The sequence below is a fragment of the Haematobia irritans genome, chromosome 1 (assembly GCF_050003625.1).
Source record: "Haematobia irritans isolate KBUSLIRL chromosome 1, ASM5000362v1, whole genome shotgun sequence".
Classification (NCBI taxonomy): domain Eukaryota; kingdom Metazoa; phylum Arthropoda; class Insecta; order Diptera; family Muscidae; genus Haematobia; species Haematobia irritans.
In genome coordinates, this window is record NC_134397.1 from 118,895,367 (window position 1) to 118,917,705 (window position 22,339).

At 34.7% G+C, this 22,339-nt stretch overlaps 1 protein-coding gene across 1 annotated transcript in view; it reads right to left on the reverse strand.

Annotated features, from left to right (window-relative positions):
* Ace (Acetylcholine esterase) overlaps nt 1-22,339 on the reverse strand; it is a 414,922-nt gene that overhangs the window by 92,275 nt on the left and 300,308 nt on the right. Inside the window, 1 exon segment of the mRNA XM_075291477.1 lies at nt 11,852-12,001. Within this exon segment, the coding sequence (XP_075147592.1) occupies nt 11,852-12,001 (150 nt within the window).

A 22,339-nucleotide genomic window follows, 5' to 3' on the forward strand; every position in this document is an offset into this window, starting at 1 on the left:
TAGACTTTACTTACTTGTTTTTTACTAACATTGTGTTTCATCCCAGGGTATTAGCCGATTTAATTTTTAATTCTAGCGATTTTGTAGAAGTACAAAAAATGTTCTCCAAATCTTTTCAGATATAAATCAGATATGGTAACACAAATTTTGGTCTACATAATGGTGAAGGGTACAATATACTCGGCCCCGCCCGACTTTAGACTTTACTTACTTGTTTTTACTAACATTGTGTTAGTGCGTTAGCCGATATAAATTTTAATTCTAGAGATTTTGTTGAAGTACAAAAAATTGTCCCTCGGTTAGGATATAAATATTTGTATATGGGAATATAAACCGTTCTGTTTTCCGATTGAAACGATACGACAGTGTGACACTTTTTGCGAATAAAATTTTTGGTATTCCGGTTGACACTTGCTCCGCTTTACATACTAACTTATCAAAACTGATATTTCTTCAAAAAATTATACGTACTAAGGAACCACCATATCTCTACGAATGATTAACTTTCACTAGATCCAACAGTGGTAATACTTTGATACAGATTCGACATAGGAGACAGTTATCTGAGCGACAGTTCTATATATATGCGACTCGTCTCTAAAATCAATTACCCAACTAACTTCAAGCTACAACACGGCGCAGTTAAAAACGAAGCTAAAAAATACCTAACCCAAAGCAATTAAGTAAATAATTAATTTAGTATCGTAATCCCTGCTATTTATTATTATTATCTTTATTAAATTAAATTTAAATCTCTTAAATGAACATTCTACTTCTACGATTGATATAACAATATTGATTCTAATACTTATTATAAGATATATATCTCTCTGTATTAGGAAATCAAATAAATAAATGAACTGAAAACATTCTTATTTGGGGAAGATGTCTTCAAACATTGGCACAAAGTGTTTCCAAACTTATCATATACGAAATATGTTTGCAATTTGTTTGAGTGTGTAGAAGTGTAAAATTTTGGGACAGAGTTTTTCAATTCCATTCTTCTCTATAAATTAAGCTTAACAAATTCCACAGTTAAGAATGAACTATTTTACTTCAGACTCCATTTGGTAAGTCACTGAAGTAAACCCGCTTTTCAAATACAATATACTCACACTGTCAAAATATTTTTGCTTCACTTATGCAAATAACATCGACAAAAAAGTTTACGCTTGGACACTTTTGAATGTAAACATTTTACTCGGAATGAAGAACGTCCTCAATTTTTGTTTGCATTCCGTGAAGATACAGCAAAGAATGAACGACGATGAACATTAAACATTCAAATCCTTTCAATAAAAAACTGATGAAGGAGAGGTCGAAACTAAACGAACGTTAAGCATTCCTTTACCACTGCCACTTAAGTATTTTGGTTAGCAACTGGCTAAATACTACATACATTCAAGAGAAATTTATACAGATATATTTTTTACTATTTTGTTGCTTATATATGAAATAGGGTTTAAAAATATAAAGGAATCTATCATCTGAAATCCAGTACAAACACGGATAAAAATTACTTGGTTGCTATATATAGGAGCGAAAAAATTAATACTGAACGCTATTTATGTGTAAGCAATTTAGAATATTAAATAACAAATTAAATCTTGTCCAATCCAAATTTAATAAAATCGGGGTATCTAACTTTTAAAACAACTAGGTATATCTCTTTTGGATGTAAAAAAAATTTTAGTATACAAAATTTAAAACAATCGAAAGAAGATTGTCATCAAAAAGAAAAATTCGTCATTTGACAGAAGACACGTTTATTAGTTCAATCATGAAATTACTTGGTTACTTTCTTAATAGAAATTGCTTTACTCACAGAATTAATTAAAAATAAAATAATAAAAATATATTCGATTAAAGAATTAATTGATTTCTACAGTTCTTTTAATTAATTTTTTAAATGGTTAAATTAAAACAACAATTGATTTTGGTCCAAACCTTAATTATTTTTTCAGAATAAAATTATAATATTTTTCAAACATTTTCTACCGTTATTTATTCGCAATATGAATTGAGGATTTTCGAATTTGTTACTAAAATAAGGTAATCGACAGGATTTTGATTTAACCTAAACTAAATGAATTCGTAAAGGCTGACGTATAAGTGTATGTCGCTATTACACTTTCTACATCAATTTTAATACCAGGCCCGTCTTCGGTTCTCAATCAGTTGAGTTGGAAATAAAACAAGTATATACAGCCGTAAGTTCGGCCAGGCCGAATCTTATGTACCCTCTACCATGGATTGCGTAGAAACTTCTACGAAAGACTGTCATCCACAATAGAATTAATTGGGTTGTGTTATCTTAAAACTTCTTAACATCGTTTTCTAAATTGTGAGTTAGTCCATTCGTGGTATATATTAGTCAAAAAAGGTATGTATAGGTAAGTCTACAAATAATTACGAACCGATATGGACTTTTCCACCGTACCTAGAGATCTAAAATTGAAATATGGTCGCTTATATGTGAGCTATATACAATCATGAATTTGATATGGACCAATTTTTGTGTGATTGGGGATCGATTTATCTGAGGGCTACATATAACTATAGACCGATATGGACCTAGTTAGGCATGGTTGTTAACGGCCATATACTAGCACAATGTACCAAATTTCAACTGACTCGGATGAAATTTGCTCCTCCAAGTGGCTCCAAAACCAAATCTAGGGATCGGTTTATATGGGGGCATATATGATTATGGACTGATATGGACCACTTTTGGCATGGCTGTTAAATATTATATACGAGCATCACGTACCAAATTTCAACCGAATTGGATGAATTTTGCTCTTCCAAGGGGCTCCGGAGGTCAAATCTGGGGATCGGTTTATATGTGGATCAATTTTTGCATGGTTATTAGAGATCATATGCTGACACCATGTACCTAATTTCAACCGGATCGGATGAAATTTGTTTTTCTTAGAGGCTCCGCAAGCCAAATCTGGGGATCGGTTTATATGGGGGCTATATATAATTATGGACCGATGTGGACTAATTTTTGCACGATTATTAGAGACCATATACCGATATCATCTAACAAATTTCAGACGGATCGGATGAAATTTGCTTCTCTTAGAGGATCGGCAAGGTCCGTTTATATGGGGGCTATACCCCAGCAAAAAAAGCGTCGCCAAAAAAGTAATGAAAATGTTCTTTTTGGATCCGAAAGTGATGCAAAATTGACGCAGAAGCGATGAATTTAACATGGGCTTATCATAAGACGGAAGTCCTCCATTTCAACAGCCATTTCAATGAATTTGCATCACTTCTTTAGTTGTGATCCGAATTCAATGTTCTGGATGTAAATTAAAAACTTCTGTGATATTGTGTCAAATAAATAATTTTTATAATTTTTTATAATTTTTAATAGATTCTAACGCTTGTCGGAAACGTCAACTCAAATATTTTCAAAAATTCACAATTTTTTCAGATTGGATTTAGCATTTTTTTCGACAAAATTTAAATGATTTGTACCATTTTATGAATTCTTACTCTGTTTTTAACCTATTTGAAACAAAAAAGTTAAAATTACCCATTAAAAGTATGAAAAAAACAAGTTATAAAAAAATGAATTAAAAGAACTTCCTGGGTAGTTAAAATAAAGAACATCATTGGGAGTGCATCTTCTGGAAGTGCTTTTAAAGTTGTGCCTTTGGAAGAACTTCCAAATTTTTTTGCTGGGACGTTAAAGTGGACCGATATGGCCCATTTGCAATACCATCCGACCTACATCAATAACAACTACTTGTGCCAAGTTTCAAGTCGATAGCTTGTTTCGTTCGGAAGTTAGCGTGATTTCAACAGACGGACGGACGGACGGACGGACATGCTCAGATCGACTCAGAATTTCACCACGACCCAGAATATATATACTTTATGGGGTCTTAGAGCAATATTTCGATGTGTTACAAACGGAATGACAAAGTTAATATACCCCCTTCCTATGGTGGAGGGTATAAAAATACGAAAGTAGCGATCTTCTCAAGATGGCCCTTCACAGGAAATGGGCCAAAACTGCTGATGGCTTTATCAAGACCGTTTGAAAGTCGTAATTCATATCAAAGGTAGCCAATTCGACAAATAGAATTAAATTAAACAAGTATTACGACTGTAAGTTCGGCCAGGCCGAATCTACTAAAAGTTTTCGACCACAATAGAGTTTCTTGGGTTGTGGCAATACATGAAATTCTTAACATTGCCTTATAAATTGTAAGTTAGTATGGGGTCTATGTTAGACAAAAGAGGCAGAGTAAATACATAAATAAACCAATTCAGTTCTTGACCGGTACATATAGAGGAGTCTGTATGTTTAATGTAATAATTGCGAAACGATATGAACCCATTTTTGCGCGGTAATTCGAGAGCCAGAAGGGAAATATGAGAGGCGACTTTTGTCGTGAAGTCAAAGATTTCATGTCCTTGAAATGCGAATGCGTTTTTTGCTTAGAATAGAAGACGCATTTCTCTGATATAATGTTTTATTTTTTCTTGTCCAAAAGTCGATAAACATTTCAATGAATTCGTTTTGTCCCCTTATCTCTTAAGATACAACCAGAATAAAAATTCATACGTTTTAAAATTTCGACCGAATTCTGTGAAATCAAGTTTATTGTAATTAATATATGTCTATTTTTCATTAATTAATATAGCTATTTTTCAAAATATGATTTTCCGAAAATTTTTTATACTTCTGAGTAATCTGCAGTCAAAATTAAAAACTAAATTTTTACCAAAAATTCAAAAAGTCACAAATTGGAACTTAAATAATATTTACCAGAACTGAAAGTAATGTAAGAAAAAAAAGCTGTGTAGTGTAAAAATACCTCTTTTCTCTACTAAAATTAAATTGTTTATTTGTAAATAAAAACGTAGTTTAATACGCACTGTATTTTTAAGGTACAACCACTATTCGTATGCAGATGTTCTTTATTTACCATTTTGCATATAAAATACTTTTTTCGGAGGAATCGGTGATCTTGTGCATTTAAGAGTTAAGTGATTCGAGTTAAAAACGATTATCTTAACATGAAAGAAAATTTTGTTTGGCTAATGTCAACATGTCTCTAATAATTCTGAAAAATTCTTCAAAATTAATGTAATCGTCTTTAAAGTTGTTGACTTTTTGTATCTTTACTACAAGGCAATAAAGCGTTCAAACAAAATTGGATATGTTTATAGCACATGTAGAAAAAAGGCTGAAAAAACGAATAAATGAAATAATAAAGTACACAAATTTAAAAGGATATTGTGTCTTAAATGTGTCCTTACTTCAATTCTCCGCTTATTTGGCTCGGAATCAATAGCGAAATCTTTAGTGTAAAGACAAAATCTTTGGAACCAGGCATGTTTTTTTATAGTGTATGAAAAGCCTATAAGTCGAATTTTCCATATTATGAAAATGTATAATAGTCGACTTGTTATTGAATACCAATTAAAGGTGGGTACTATGTTCGGCTTTCGAGTTGAAAATCACTTCATTTTCGCGATTACTTTTCCTGAAATAATCAAAATTGTAAATGAAAACAGACATATTCCTGCAAAGTCTTGACGAAATCTAGAGGAATAAGAAACTGCACATCAATTGATTTAATCTTACTGCTTTATATTGAACTGTTTTAATAAATTAACCGCGAAAATTTCAACGCGAAATGCGAACATAGTACTTACCTTTAGATGAAATTTTTCTCTATGTACTGCAACTACATGTAAATGCTGAATAGACGTATACCCAAATATAAGTGATGAGCTGTACATATCAACTTTAAGCCTGATGTATGTGTATCAAGTATATCCGTTATATAACTTTCTTTGCCGGAGGTCATATTCATGTCACAAATAAAAGAACGGGAATAGGGCAAATGGAATAAAAAGAAATGAAATTTACCCCTGAGCACTTGAAAACACACACACACGCACACATTCTCGCATATACGCTAATGTTTGCCAAAGAACTATACTCAATATGAAATGGGATTTATTTGCATTAAAAACAAACAGAAGTGAACTAAATTTGTAAAAGTTTGCGAGAATTACGAGGAAATGCAAGGGGAACAACATTTAATGCCAACAAATATGGCAAAAAATAAACTAGAAAATTTTTGGTGAAGTTGACTTAGAGAGATGAAATGAAATGAAATTTCAAATACAGATAGTACTGAGTACACTGAAAAAATATTTACGTGGAATTAAAGATTACGCAACCTAAATTTAATGATGCTAAATTTAAACAATATTAAGGACACATTTCTTTAAAATAAGGAAATTTTCATTAAAATTAAAGTTTCTAATCATTGCTTCAAATATTTTTTTTTTAATTTAGGACAAACATTTTAGAAATTTGCGCCCCTCCGTTAAAGTTGTTTTTTTAAAACTAAGGCACATTTTCTTTAAAGTAAAGAAAAACATTTGTGAGTTAAAACAAGTATATACGGCCGTAAGTTCGGATAGGCCGAATCTTATGTACCCTCCACCATGGATTGTGTGGAAACTTCTACGAAAGACTGTCATCCACAATCGAATTATTTGGGTTGTGGTATCTTCTTAACATCGTTTTATAAATTGTGAGTTAGTCCATACGTGGTATATATGTAGTAGACAAAAAAGGTGTGTATAGGTAAGTCTACAAATAAATACGAATCGATATGGACTTTTGCACGGTACATAGAAAGCCAGAGTTGAAATATGGGGGTCGTTTATATGGGGGCTATATACAATTATGAACTTGATATGGACCAATTTTTGTGTGATTGGGAATCGATTCATCTGAGAGCTATATATAACTATAGACCGATATGGACCTAGCTATGCATGGTTTTTAACGGCCATATACTAGCACAATGTACCAAATTCAACTGACTCTGATGAAATATGCATCGGTTTATATGGGGGCTATATATGTTATGATTATGGACTTATATGGACCACTTTTGGCATGGTTGTTAAATATCATATACTACCACGTACCAAATTTCAACCAGTTCGGATGAATTTTGCTTCTCCAAAAGGCACCGGAGGTCAAATCTGGGGATTCGGTTTATATGGGGGCTTTATATAATTATGGACCGATATGGACCAATTTTTGCATGGTCATTAGAGACCATATACTTACATCACGTACCAAATTCCAGCCGGATCGGATGAAATTTGCTTCTCTTAGAGGCTCCGCAAGCCAAATCGGGGGATCGGTTTATATGGGGGCTATATATAATTATGGTCCGATGTGGACCAATTTTTGCATGGTTGTTAGAGACCATATACTAACATCATGTACCAAATTTCAGCCGGATCGGATGAATTTTGCTCTTCCAAGGGACCCCGGAGGTCATACCTGGGGATCGGTTTATATGGGGGCTATATATAATTATGGCCATATATTAACACCACGTACCAAATTTCAACTGAATCAGATGAATTTTGGTCTTCCAAGAGGCTCCGGAGTTCAAATCTGGTGATCGGTTTATATGGGGGCTATATATAATTATGGACTGATGTGGACCAATGTTTGCACATCATCATGTACCAAATTTCAGCCGGATCGGATGAAATTTGCTTCTCGTAGAGGATCCTCAAGCCAAATTTGGGGGTCCGTTTATATGGGGGTTATACGTAAAAGTGGACCGATATGGCCCATTTGCAATACCATCCTACCTACATCAATAACAACTACTTGTGCCAAGTTTCAAGTCGATAGCTTGTTTCGTTCGGAAGTTAGCGTGATTTCAACAGACGAACGGACGGACATGCTCAGATCGACTCAGAATTTCACCACGACCCAGAATATATATACTTTATGGGGTCTTAGAGCAATATTTCGATGTGTTACAAACGGAATGACAAAGTTAATATACCACATCCAATGGTGGAGGGTATAAAAATCATCTTTTAATTAACTGAAATATTGAATCTTTAGATCAAAGATAAAAATGCTTCAAATATAGGCTAAGACTTATTTTGAGTACTTGGCATCTTTAGTTTAAAGTTTTTTTTTTAATTAAAAAACATTTTTTACTTATGAAAAGTGTTATTGTTTGGAATTTTAAACTGACATTTGTTTCTATTTGAATTGCTTTAGTAATATATCGAAAAAAGAGAATGAAAACTCCATAAATGATTCTGTATCCTATTTTTAATTTTATTGATCCTACACCCTCAAAAAAAAAATCGCTTCTGTAACATATACTGGGGTATTTTGCTTCAGGATTTTCTTTGTGTGGATATATTTTTAAGGCGCCAATTGGTTACTTCCATTATTTTACTTGCAGCATACTCCCTAGGTCTCTCTTTCTAAACACATATATGTTTATAGGCTATTTGTAAATTAATATATGTTTGCATCTAAGCATATTATATTTGCAAACATTTTATGTCCCAAACATAATATGTTCTAACATATTAACATATATGTCCCAAACATGTTATGCTAGTTTATGAACATTATATGCTTGCACTTAAAAATATTGCGTTAAAAAATTTGAGTTCCAAACATATAATTTTTACACCTAAACATATCAATAACAGTATTTTTCGTCCGTGTAGATATAAAGCTACAAAGGTCCCTTAAAATGTCCTTAGTTTAAAGAAGCCGCATCTTTGGCTCGAAATCAATACCAAAATCCAAGTAAACTATATTTTAGTGTACATTCGCAGCAATCATTATATGGGGGTATTGCATAATGTCCACTTTCAATCATTAAGAGATGAAATGGGAGTCATGATGGATTTAATGTCGTAAATATTACTGATTTTATGGATTTGTGACAAAAATTTAATATCGTACTATGCAATGTCAGGCATTCTAATTTGAGCCTTTGGAAATCTTGCGAAAATTATTTGAATACATTTTTGAAATAACATTACGTCCTATTTTTTCGAAAAGTGTTTGATATTTCATTTGAGGCAGAGAGAGAGACAAGTTTAGACATTGTTTATTTGGTGTGGATGAAATTTCTTCGAATATGATTGTGTATATTGGAAGAATGGATGGAGACACAAAACATAACGAACCATCAAAAGATAATAGAGGAGACGGTGGGTGTAATGGCGGATGCTGAATTAATCCATGATCGTTTACCTGAGGTGAGCATATCTGCCGAGTATGATATTCTGACGCCAGCAAGATGGTCCTTGGGGTCCCGATACCAGAGGTAAGTAACTGCTACACCAATGGATCGAAGTTGGCTTGGAGGACGGGACTTAGAGTATGAGGCCACAAAATGTGAACATTTATAGAGATTGTCGGTGGGCATTGGAGGCAATAGCAGACATTACGGTTCGACCGCGAAACGTATTAGAATACAAAAAAATTATCAACGAATATTCGGATTATGGCAGGATCTGTATCATGCGGGTACCGAGGAAGTATCGAAAGTTTTCAACAGAAATGATTAACAGAAAATTCGTCATATTAACGAACAATTTCGTTGTATTAACGAACTTGTTTCATTGGCTGACTTTTAATAACACATTTCGTTAAAATAACGAAACATTTTCTATTAGTGTAGAGGTAATACGAGCACGGGAGGCACATACAGCGATGTGCATAAAGTAACGGTCGGAAGGACGACAGTTTCATAACAAAAATGTAATATAGTAGTATGAAATGTTGAACTTTGGAATCTTCCAAACATATCTATAAGGAAAACAAAACCACTTTTTGGCGATCGGTCCAAGCAGGGATCGAACCCACGACCTTTGGTATGCAAGGCCATTGCTCCACGGTGCCTAACTAAATGTATGTTTCGGTTAAATAAAGTTTGTTTAACCGGCTCCTGGGCGCCGCAAACTAATCTCCTTCCAGACGAAAGGTAAAGTTTAAAAAATTTTATAAAATCGAATAACTTCTTCTACATTGTTTGTATTACAGAAAAACGCGCTAAGAACTAAAACCCTCGTGGAAGTGTGAAAGATGTGAGGGAAAATGCAATTAGCCAGAAAAGATTGTTTTTTTCTTTTTTGTTTTTTTGAGTTAGTCTTTATGAAAATGTTTTTACATCCTGGAAAAGAAGAAACGACTTTATTTGTCGTTTTGGAGGAAAGAATTGTTTTTTTGCGTGTAGGTAAAGAATTAAACATATCGATGAATAAGTGACCGGGTCTGGAAATAAATTAGAGGATTCGTTAATGACACAGAGAAGAAGTTAAATTACACACACACAAATTAAATTAAACCCGATGTATAGGCGACATGAGACAGGGAAAACCAAGAACCTCTTTTCAACCTAACCTACTCTAAGGTTGGCTGATAAGTCCCCGGTCTGACACCTAGATGGCGTCGCTAGTACTAAATGCATATTATTTTTATATAGTACCAACCTTTAAATGATTCGTGTCAAAATTTGACGTCTGTAAGTCAATTAGTTTGTGAGATAGAGCGTCTTTTGTGAAGCAACTTTTGTTATTGTGAAAAAAATGGAAAAAAAGGAATTTCGTGTTTTGATAAAATACTGTTTTCTGAAGGGAAAAAATACGGTGGAAGCAAAAACTTGGCCTGATAATGAGTTTCCGGACTCTGCCTCAGGGAAATCAACAATAATTAATTGGTAAAATTCAAGCGTGGTGAAATGAGCACGGAGGACGGTGATCGCAGTGGACGCCCGAAAGAGGTGGTTACCGACGAAAACATCAAAAAAATCCACAAAATGATTTTGAATGACAGTAAAATGAAGTTGATCGAGATAGCAGAGCCCTTAAAGATATCAAAGGAATGTGTTGTTGCATATCATTTATCTATATTTGGATATACGGAAGCTCTGTGCAAAATGGGTGCCGCGCGAGCTCACATTTGACCAAAAACAACAACGTGTTGATGATTCTGAGCGGTGTTTGCAGCTGTTAACTCGTAATACACCCGAGTTTTTCCGTCGATATGTGACAATGGATGAAACATGGCTCCATCACTACACTCCTGATTCCAATCGACAGTCGGCTGAGTGGACAGCGACCGGTGAACCGTCTCCGAAGCGTGTAAAGACTCAAAAGTCCGCTGCCAAAGTAATGGCCTCTGTTTTTTGGTATGCGCATGGAATAATTTTTATCGATTATCTTGAGAAGGCGATCGATTATGGCGTTATTGGAGCGTTTGAAGGTCGAAATCGCGGCAAAACGGCCCCATATGAAGAAGAAAAAGTGTTGTTCCACCAAGACAACGCACCGTGTCACAAGTCATTGAGAACGATGGCAAAAATTCATGAATTGGGCTTCGAATTGCTTCCCCACCCACCGTATTCTCCAGATCTGGCCCCAGCGACTTTTTCTTGTTCTCAGACCTCAAAAGGATGCTCGCAGGGAAAAAATTTGGCTGCAATGAAGAGGTGATCGCCGAAACTGAGGCATATTTTGAGGCAAAACAGAAGTAGTACTACCAAAATGGTATCAAAAAATTGGAAGGTCGTTATAATCATTGTATCGCTCTTGAAGGGAACTATGTTGAATAATAAGAACGAATTTTGAAATATGAAATTGAAATTTGATGCCTCGTTGCTCAATTATTCGTTCGGTCAAAAGTGAAGTTTTACAAAACTGTAAAATCCAAAATATAGGCTTCCGAAATAAATACAAAATATTTTCGAATAAGTCTCTTGTAAATTGCTTCCATAAAAGGCGTGGTTTCCCTTAAAAACAAGACTATTGAACAGCAAAAATGAAATTGTAAACGCTGTTTATTATATTTTCATTTATTCCATCGGTTATAGTTCATCCTAATATCCTCCCCACGTTAGGCGTTTGTCATAAAATTTCTAGATTTCGAGTCGTAATCCACGAGTTATATCTCTACTTTTTTAATGAAGGGCAAATGATTTTCTTACTTTTACGCTAATGTTTAACTTTTAAATTTACTTACATGTGTGAAATAATAGTAATGGACACCAGCACCTCGTTCGGCCAAAGCTTGAGCGTATTCATTTGTGGGGCATGTGAAAAAATGATCTCCAACAGCTCTGCCTATTTGTTGCTGATTTTGATATCCAGGATTACCTTCCCAACTTGTATACTGAAACGAAAGAAAACATTTACAATAAATTTTTAATTATTTTAATCATTTGGTTGATTATATTAATTTTTGTACTTTGTTAAAACAAAAGTTCCATTATTGGGAAACAGACATTTGTCCAGTAATAAAAACTGGTTGGTACCTAAACATCTTTTTATCCCTCGAACTTAAAAACTTGCAAAACTAAAATAATTAACAAATTGAACAAAAGGTTGATTATCAAACAATACAATAAAAACTGAATAAAATGATTTATGATGATGAAAACATTTTAATGGATATGAAACAGAAAGAAACAAACGAAACAATTATAGATCATTGGCAATATTTTTAATAAGATGTTGAAAAACCAGTATAATACCAAGCTTCATTAAAAATGGGATCAAACATTTATTTGATATTTTTCGTACAAACCAGAACTGACCTCGAGCTTAAGTACAAAACTAAATGAATTGAAATTAAGGCCCCCTAGACTGAAGTTATAGGTTCAATTAATGTTTTATTTTATAAAAATTAATAAAAAATCAGACTTCAGAATAACTAAAATTTTTCTGGGGGCGTCTAAGCCCCCTCCCCAGAGGCCTTCCTACGCTTATGGACAAATCCTAATTGTAGGCTTTCGAAATCTTGGGAAATTTCTTGTATTACTGTATACTTTCCCAGCAAAAAATTGCAAGTTATTCTAACTACCCGGAATTTCTTTTGATTCAATTTGGTATAACTCGTTCTTTCATATTTTTAATTAATAAGTTTTACCAAAACACTGGATTCGGATCACACTTTAGATGTGATGTAAATTCAGTTCAAGAGAACATTTTCAGTACTTTTTTTGGCGAAGCTTTTTTTGCTGGGATCTACATCAATGAAAAGAAATGGATGATCAGCCTTTAAATATTCTGTAATGAGAGATATATTCTTAGAAAATTTTAAATGTTAGTTAGCTGAACTTGCTAAACATGCATAAGGAATATGTTGCACAAACATTCTCAATAAATGTGAGTGTATTCGGAGATAATATTGTTATTTCTCAACGTGATGAATCTCAAAATTATAAATATTTCGCCAAAATATTTTTCTTTACACATTTATTTGTTATAGCATTCAAATCCTGCCAAACATATATTTTTAAGCTTGATGTCAGGATAGACGCAACCATTTAATTAACCCAGCTTTTTAATTTTTTTTTCAACAGATTGATTAGGATGGTCAGTGTATGTTATTCATTCAAACACTACACTGTGAATGTATTCAAGTTGGTATATTCTGCCCGTCATTTTGTTTTCTTTCATTACTACACGAAGAAATCTTAGTCGATCCCTGTTTTACAAACTTTGTACCGAATATCTTTCTCGTACGTGTTTTCTAGCCAACAAGTATACCCTGCACCACTCTGTAGATCTAAATTTTCGATAGCATATCACATCCGTCAAATGTGTTGGGTGCTATATATAAAGGTTTGTCCGAAATACATACATTTAAATATCACTCGATTTGGACAGAATTTGGACAGACTTTTACAAAATCTATAGACTCAAAATGTAAGTTGGCTAATGCACTAGGATGGAACACAATTTTAGTAAAGAAATATGGGAAACATTTAAATCTGAAGCAATTTTAAGAAAACTTCGCAAAAGTTTATTTATGATTTATCGCTCGATATATATGTATTAGAAGTTTAGGAAAATTAGAGTCATTTTTAAAACTTTTCGACTAAGCAGTGGCGATTTAACATGGAAAATGTTGGTATTTTGACAATTTTTGTCGAAATCAGAAAAACATATATATGAGAGCTATATCTAAATCTGAACCGATTTCAACCAAATTTGGCACGCATAGCCAGAATGCTAATTCTACTCCCTGTGCAAAATTTCATCTAAATCGGAGTTAAAAATTGCCTCTGTGGTCATATGAGTGTAAATCGGGCGGATTTCAACCGAATTTGGTACAATTACCGATACTATTAAACGTACTCCTTGTGCAAAATTTGAAGCAAGTCAGGGCAAAACTTTGGCTTTTGAGGCCATATAAGTCCAAATCGGACGAAAGATATATATGGGAGCTATATCTAAATCTGAACCGATTTCAATCAAATTTGGCACACATGACTATACTACCAATTGTACTCTTTGTGCACAATTGCAAGCTAATCGGGATAAAACTCTGGCGTCTGGGTCCATATAAGTGCATATCGGGCGAAAGATATATATGGGAGCTATATCTAAATCTGAATCGATTTCAACCAAATTTGGCACGCATAGCTACAATGCTAAATCTATTCCCTGTGCAAAATTTCAACCAAATTGGGCCAAAAATCTGGCTTTTAGGACCATATTAGTCCATATCGGGCGAAAGATATATATGGGAGCTATATCTAAATCTAAACCGATTTCAATCAAATTTTGCACACTTGACTATACGACTAAGTGTTATGTTTGTGCAAAATTTCAAGCAAATCGGTATAAAACTCTGGCTGCTGGGTCCATATTAGTGCATATCGGACGAAAGATATATATGGGAGCTATATCTAAATCTGAACCGATTTCTTCCAAAATCAATAGGGTTCTATTCTGTCCCGAATTAGGAACATGTGCCAAATTTGAAGGCGATTGGACTTAAATTGCGACTTAGACTTTGATCACAAAAATGTGTTCACAGACAGACGGACGGACAGACGGACAGACAGACATGGTTATATCGACTCAGGGACCCACCCTGAGCATTATTGCCAAAGACACCATGTGTCTATCTCGTCTCCTTCTGGGTATTACAAACATATGCACTAACTTATAATACCCTGTTCCACAGTGTGGCGCAGGGTATACAAATAATTTACATCGAGAGATCGGGTCAGCTATTGCAACGGGCTGATACACTGAAAGAATAGTTTTATTTTCTGTGGGAACAAATTTGAGCCAAATACACAAGTTTGCTTTTGATGGCAAAAAATTTCTTAAAAAAAATAAATAAAACCGATTACGGAAAACCGCTCCAACGCTCTCGTGATTAAATAATAAATTGAATTGTATGGAAATGTTTTAATTGTTTTCTTTTTCTTTCAGTGCATGATGTCTATTGATACACAAAGTTTATCTACTATCTATCAAATGAAATTTCCTTTAATTATCCGCATGCATGGCATTTTTTGAAATTTACATATCTGTGGTTATTAGTACAGCAGTATCAATAGTCCGAGTTAATGGTGTTTTACCGCTACAGATGTTAACATATAAATCGATTTATGGTTATATGGTTTCAATCAACGAATCTAATAAACAATACGATTTGTAATAGAATTATTCCAGCATATGCAAAACAGACAGTAGACAGTCTATACACAAATTGTCCAACATTTCAAAATTATGTATATCAACTAAAAGGATAATCTTCGATCGATTCTTAAACAAACAAAAATAACCACACGCACATGGAATTGATTGACATGATGATACACTATAATGGATATTTGATTTAATATAGGATAAAATGATTTCATTATGCAATTGACAGAAGTTTATGTTGAAAATTGCATAAGCTTCCGGTATCATACATAGAAACAACAAGTAAGTAAAGTAGAAAGTTGGTCGGGGCCGACTATATCATACCCTAAACCACCCCAACTGAATTAGTAAGCATAAGCATCTGTTGGGTAACATGGGTATAGATTTGAGAGATAAACCGCATTTACATATTTAAGAACATTAAGGGGTACATTTTTGTGGGAGTTTCTTCACAATCTGAGTGGAAATTTCTGATATTATATATAGTTGTAGCTATAGTTGATTTTGCACCTACAGAGTTAGTATACAACTAATATTGAGTCCATTATTAAAAAAAAGAGGAAATCGCCCAATTAATGTGGGTAATAAATACAAATTCGTCAAAATCGGACAATATTATTACGCAAGAGTTACATGTAAATACGATAGGGCAATACATAAAAATTTGAAACTTGAATAGCATTGGTTAATAGATAAGAGTGTTATGTCCAAATTTGGGAAAATCGAGCGATGCATATATATGGGAGCTATATCTAAATCTGAACCAATTTGTATAATATGCAGGTATGATTGATACCACAGAAGGTTACCTTGTGCAAAATTTGAGAACGATCAGTTAGTAAATAAGGCCTCTTTGGTCAAAAACAAGGTTATAAGGGACGCATTTTTCAAAATCGGGCGATACATATATATGGGAGGTATATCTAAATCTGAACCGATTTCAATGAAATTTTGTACATACAGTTAGTGTTACAGAAGATTACATTTAGCTAACCTTGAGTAGAAGCGGTTGATAAATAAAGTTTTTATGGTCAAATGTGAAAAAATCGGGCGATATCGTACATATATATGGGAGCTATATCTCAATCTGAACCGATTTAGATGAAATTTTGTAGACTTTAAGGGCGATGAAAAGGATTACTTTGTACCAAATTCGACGACGATCGGTTAGTAAACAGTGCAATGTGACCCAATTTGTCGAAATCGGGTGATACATATATATGGGAGCTAGGTTAGGTTAGGTTAGGTGGCAGCCCGATGTATCAGGCTCACTTAGACTATTCAGTCCATTGTGATACCACATTGGTGAACTTCTCTCTTATCACTGAGTGCTGCCCGATTCCATGTTAAGCTCAATGACAAGGGACCTCCTTTTTATAGCCGAGTCCGAACGGCGTTCCACATTGCAGTGAAACCACTTAGAGAAGCTTTGAAACCCTCAGAAATGTCACCAGCATTACTGAGGTGGGATAATCCACCGCTGAAAAACTTTTTGGTGTTTGGTCGAAGCAGGAATCGAACCCACGACCTTGTGTATGCAAGGCGGGCATGCTAACCATTGCACCACAGTGGCTCCCATATATGGGAGCTATATCTAAATTTGATCCGATTTCTTCCAAATTCAATATCGTTTGTCCTCGTGCCAAAAAATACCCTGTACCAAATTTCAAAATCGGTTAACAATTGCTACCGGAATCCTGTGAACAACAAATACATGGACAGACGGACGGACTCAGGAGGTGATTCTGAGTCAATCGGTATATATTTTATGGGGTCTAAAATCAATATTTCTGATAGGCTCATTTTTTGGCAGATCAAAGTTATTATACCCTCTCCACTATGTGGTTTAGGGTATAAAAAGTAAGATGCTTTATAGCAAGAATTAAGTACCTCGTGCGAACATTGAAATAAATTATACTCCACATTTTGAGATTTCCACAAAGCTTTGCTTAAACCAGGAAAATGTAGTGCCCTGGTGTACTTTTTAACTAGAACGAAATTAAACCCTCTAATAAAAAAAGAACTTAAAAAGAACAAAATAAAAAAAATATTACAAACAAATAAAAACAAAGTATAAGTACGGCCGGGCCGAATCTTAAACACCCACCACCATGAATAAAAAAAATATAATTGTTTCCTTACAAATTCTATCGTCAGGTTACATGAAACTACATACATAGGGGGGATTTGATGACAGATACTCTGCCAGGCAAACATATATATACCAACATGGGAATCGGGAGACTTAACACATGGGACTTATACTAAAAAAATGGACCGATCCACACCATAACAGGTTGGCTGATAAGTCCCCGGTCGAACAAAGAAAAACACATTTTTTTTTTGTCAAAATTCGTTTTTATTATTCAACGATTATAACGACCTTCCAATTTTTTGATACCATTTTGGTAGTACTCCTTCGGTTTTGCCTCAAAATAGGCCTCAGTTTCGGCTATCACCTCTTCATTGCAGCCAAATTTTTCCCCTGCGAGCATCACTTTGAGGTCTGAGAACAAGAAAAAGTCGCTGGTGGCCAGATCTGGAGAATACGGTGGGTGGCGAAGCAATTCTAAGCCCAATTCATGAATTTTTGCCATCGTTCTCAATGACATGTGACACGGTGCGTTGTCTTGGTGGAACAACACATTTTTCTTCTTCATATGGGGCCGTTTTGCCGCGATTTCGACCTTCAAACACTCCAACAACGCCATATAATAGTCACTGTTGATGGTTTTTCCCTTCTCAAGATAATCGATAAAAATTATTCCATGCGCATCCCAAAAAAACAGAGGCCATTACTTTGTCAGCGGACTTTTGAGTCTTTCCACGCTTCGGAGACGGTTCACCGGTCGCTGTCCACTCAGCCGACTGTCGATTGCACTCAGGAGTGTAGTGATGGAGCCATGTGTCATCCATTGTCACATATCGACGGAAAAACTCGGGTGTATTATGAGTTAACAGCTGCAAACACCGCTCAGACTCATCAATACGTTGTTGTTTTTGGTCAAATGTGAGCTCGCGCGGCACCCATTTTGCACAGAGCTTCCGCATATCCAAATATTGATGAATGATATGACCAACACGTTCCTTTGATATCTTTAAGGGCAGAGTCCGGAAACTCATTATCAAGCCAAGTTTTTGTTTCTACCGTATTTTTTCCCTTCAGAAAACAGTATTTTATCAAAACACGAAATTCCTTTTTTCCACTTTTTTCACAATAACAAATGTTGCTTCACAAAAGACGCTCTACCTCACAAACTAATTGACTTACAGACGTCAAATTTTGACACGAATCATTTGAAGTTTGGTACTATATAAAAATAATATGCACTTAATACTAGCGACGCCATCTATGTGTCAGACCGGGGACTTATCAGCCAACCTGTTATTTGCTACACCTATTTACGGACCGAAAATACCTCTAATTTTTTATTTCCGGCAAATCAAAACAATTATGGTATCTCGAAGTCAAATCGGGGTATATACATGTCGGGTATAAAAAAATCGATCGATACGTCACATATTCGGCTTACCTATGTTTGGACCCAAAATAACTCTTGATTTTGAATTTAAGGCAAATCGCATAAAAATTGGAATTTCTACACACTTAATAGGTCATATCTGGAGTTCAGTCTATATGAGGTAAATACAAAAACATGAACCATATCTCCAGATTTTGAATTTCATGTAAATCGGATAAATATTGCGATGTTTAGAAGCCCAAGAAGTCAATTCGGGTGATCGGACTATGTTGGGGCTATACCAAACCGTCGACCAATACACGGCACACTTATTTATGAACGCAAAATACCTCTCGATTTTAAATTTCAATCCTATTTATGGTCCTAAAATACCTCTAGATTTCCAATTTTAGGCAAATCGGATAAAAACTACGGGTTTTAGAATCCTAAGAAGTAAAATCGGGAGAGCGGTTTATAATGGGCTACACCAAAAGATGGACCGATCCTAAAATACCTCCAGATTTCCAATTTCAAGCAAACAATAGACTGAATAGCGAGCCTTACAACAACCACCTTATCTTAGCAAATCTTACCGTACTATATATTCATCATCAATGACCAATTGAGCTTACTTCCTTCTAAACTCGAATACGATGGGATGTGGTTCCTTCGGAAGGATCCCTTCTAATTATACCATGGTTCGGATGTTTTATGCTCCCTCACTTAATATGGCTCTGAAAGGTTAGCTTCCACACTGAACAAGAAAACTTGCCCTGATATATATCTTATGTGTACACTAATGATTGTAGTATTGATTCCAACACTCAAGGGCACAAATTTCTTTTAAACTCGAGTTTTCCGTACTTGATACTAGGCAATAAATTTGAATTTATTCGGTTTTTTTTCTGCCTTTCTCTTCAAAGGACAAATGAAATTCAAAGTTGAAAGACATCTCATTGTATTAAACACATAAATTTGATTTGAAGTCAAGTTACACATTTGGACGATTTTATTAAATCGAAGAATTTTTCAAAACTATTAAAGTCTAGTTAAACTTAAAAAATTGTATTCCACTTTTTAGTCGAATCACTTAATTATAAGGACAAAACGACTTCATTGTTAATCGACTGTTGGGCAAAGGAAAAAACTTTATATCAGAAAAATGCGTCCTGTATGCAAAATCCGCATTCGCTTTTAAGGACATTCTTCATCACGGAGAAATTCCAAGACGACAGTATGTCTGGCTGTTTTTCTGTATGCTATAATCACGCTATCGTGCTGAAATTTTACATTAAATTGGAAATCTATAGGTCTGTTAGCCACCATATAGAGAGATCTCCAGATTTGACTTCATTAGAGCATGGAAGCCGCAATTTTTTTTCCGATTTGCTTGAAATTTGAAATCTAGACGAATTTTAGTTTCGTCAGGGGTTGTACTAAATTTGGTACGTATCGGTCCATGTTTTGATATAGCCCCCATACAGACCGATATCCTGGTTTGACTTCTTAAGGGCGTGGAAGCCGCACGCCAGATCTTGAAACTCTAAACGTCTTTTGAGTCAAAAATTGTTTGTTCTGATTATGGTGTATCGGTCCCTGTTTTGGTGTAGCCCGCTTATAGAATGATCTTACGATTTGACTTCTTGGCCGTCTATACATCCAATTTTTATCCGATTTGCGTAAAATTCAAAATCTGTAGACAGTTTAGGTCCTCAAATAAATGTGCCGAATATGGTGTGTATTGGTCCATGTTTTGGTATAACTACAATATAAACGATCTCCGGATTCGACCTCTTGGGATTCCGATTTTTCTGAAATTTAAAAATTTAGAAGTATTTTAGGTTAAAGAGACCTATGCCGAATTTGGTTTACATCGGAAAGGGTTTAATAAAATCCTCATATACACTGGTCTTCCGAGTTTTCAGCCAAATTGTAGGAAACTAGAAGGAAAATTTCCCGATTTTATTTATCTGAGTTATGTCATTGGATTTTCTGGTATACAAAAGCAAAAATTGTTGTTATAAATCCAGAATGTCATGTAGACCTCATGGAGAAACTTTAAATTTATCTTCGGGAAATCTACCATTTAAACCGATCTACTTGGGAGACTATCAAATCCCTTTGTAATTCTACCACATACATTTCCAAGTAACCCGCTACGATAAATACAATCCAAACGAAACAATAGGGCTGTTTTCTTTTTGCACTGGATGCAACATTTGTATGGGCACTGGTGTTCTATCCAGAACATCTCATCAGTGCAAGTCGCGCCGATGTTGCCAGATTGTATTTGGATAAAGTGACGCTTCTTCGATTCACAATAGCAATTTATTGTGACTATTTTATCGAAAAACATGAAATTCAATGCGATAGTGTCATAAATAATCGCAGCAGTAAATATTTGTTACTAATTGAAGCATTTGATACATTAAAAATGCAAGATTTCACTTATTTTCTGTGATTGTTTTTAAACAGCTGATGACAGTGTTGCATATTTTTGGAGATGTACTGGATAAACGAGTACTCTGTTTTCTTTTAGTCCTTAACGGCTTAGCATATCCAGTGCAAAAAGAAAACAGCCCTAATAATATTTCATTTATGGTGGTGGGTATTCAAGATTTGGTCCGGACGAACTTAATAGCTTGTATACTTTAGGAATAAGTTAGTAAATTATCGTTATCGTATTAAGGAAAGAGCCAAAAATAGAATACAGTTTTACAGTTAATATTTTCGCAAAATATAGTGCATTCTTCCCAGAAAACAGTTCATTTTTTCTGGGTATTAATTTGTTTGTCCCTTTGAGTTTCTCTATGTGCTGACAGCCACTGTCTTTAGATTTTGTTTCCGAACTGGCTAAAACGGAACAGACAAGTGAACGTCACTTCAAGAATTTTTGGATTTTTGACACCACTAAGTTGAATATCGAGGTCCATGTTCACCTATTTAGTCCAAGATGTGAAAAGGGTTGCTGAGGACTGCGGGCTCGATAGCAACCTGTTCTTAACAAAACCAAAAAGTCTCTCTAGACTTAACTTTCGTGGAAAATCCTAGTATTTAGAAAATATCACATCTGCTTTCAGAGAATTTTCTCAGTATTAACCTTTTTAGGCTTCCCATTACGGTACGAGTATGACCACCTCTGTACATATCTCTGAATTTCAAGTTTTTCTCTATTGTTGTCAGAATATTGAAGCTGTAAATGCACAATGGGATGCTTCAATGCAAAGTGACATTGATGGTGACACATGATTGGGTGTTATTGGCAGCTCGTAATTGAGTTGTTTCCGTCACTTGGTTTTGTTTGAGTCCTCTGGCTCATGTGAATGCAGACGACAGAGTACCGGAGCGATTGCCATGTAACACAATTAAGATGTAGCCGCATAAAGGATAAATGCATTCTTTTTGCAGGCAATAAAAACTCAGATTGGTAGTCGGCAACGAAAAACAAATTCCATGGAAAACCTCCTTCAGTCAGAAAAGTTGAAAACAAAAACGTACCCTTTTGCTGTTAATGATTGTGTAAAAAAGTCCCTTGGAGCGAACATCATTCCCTGGTCTGTCAGGATAAGCATTAAAGTGGACATTTGCTATTTAAATGT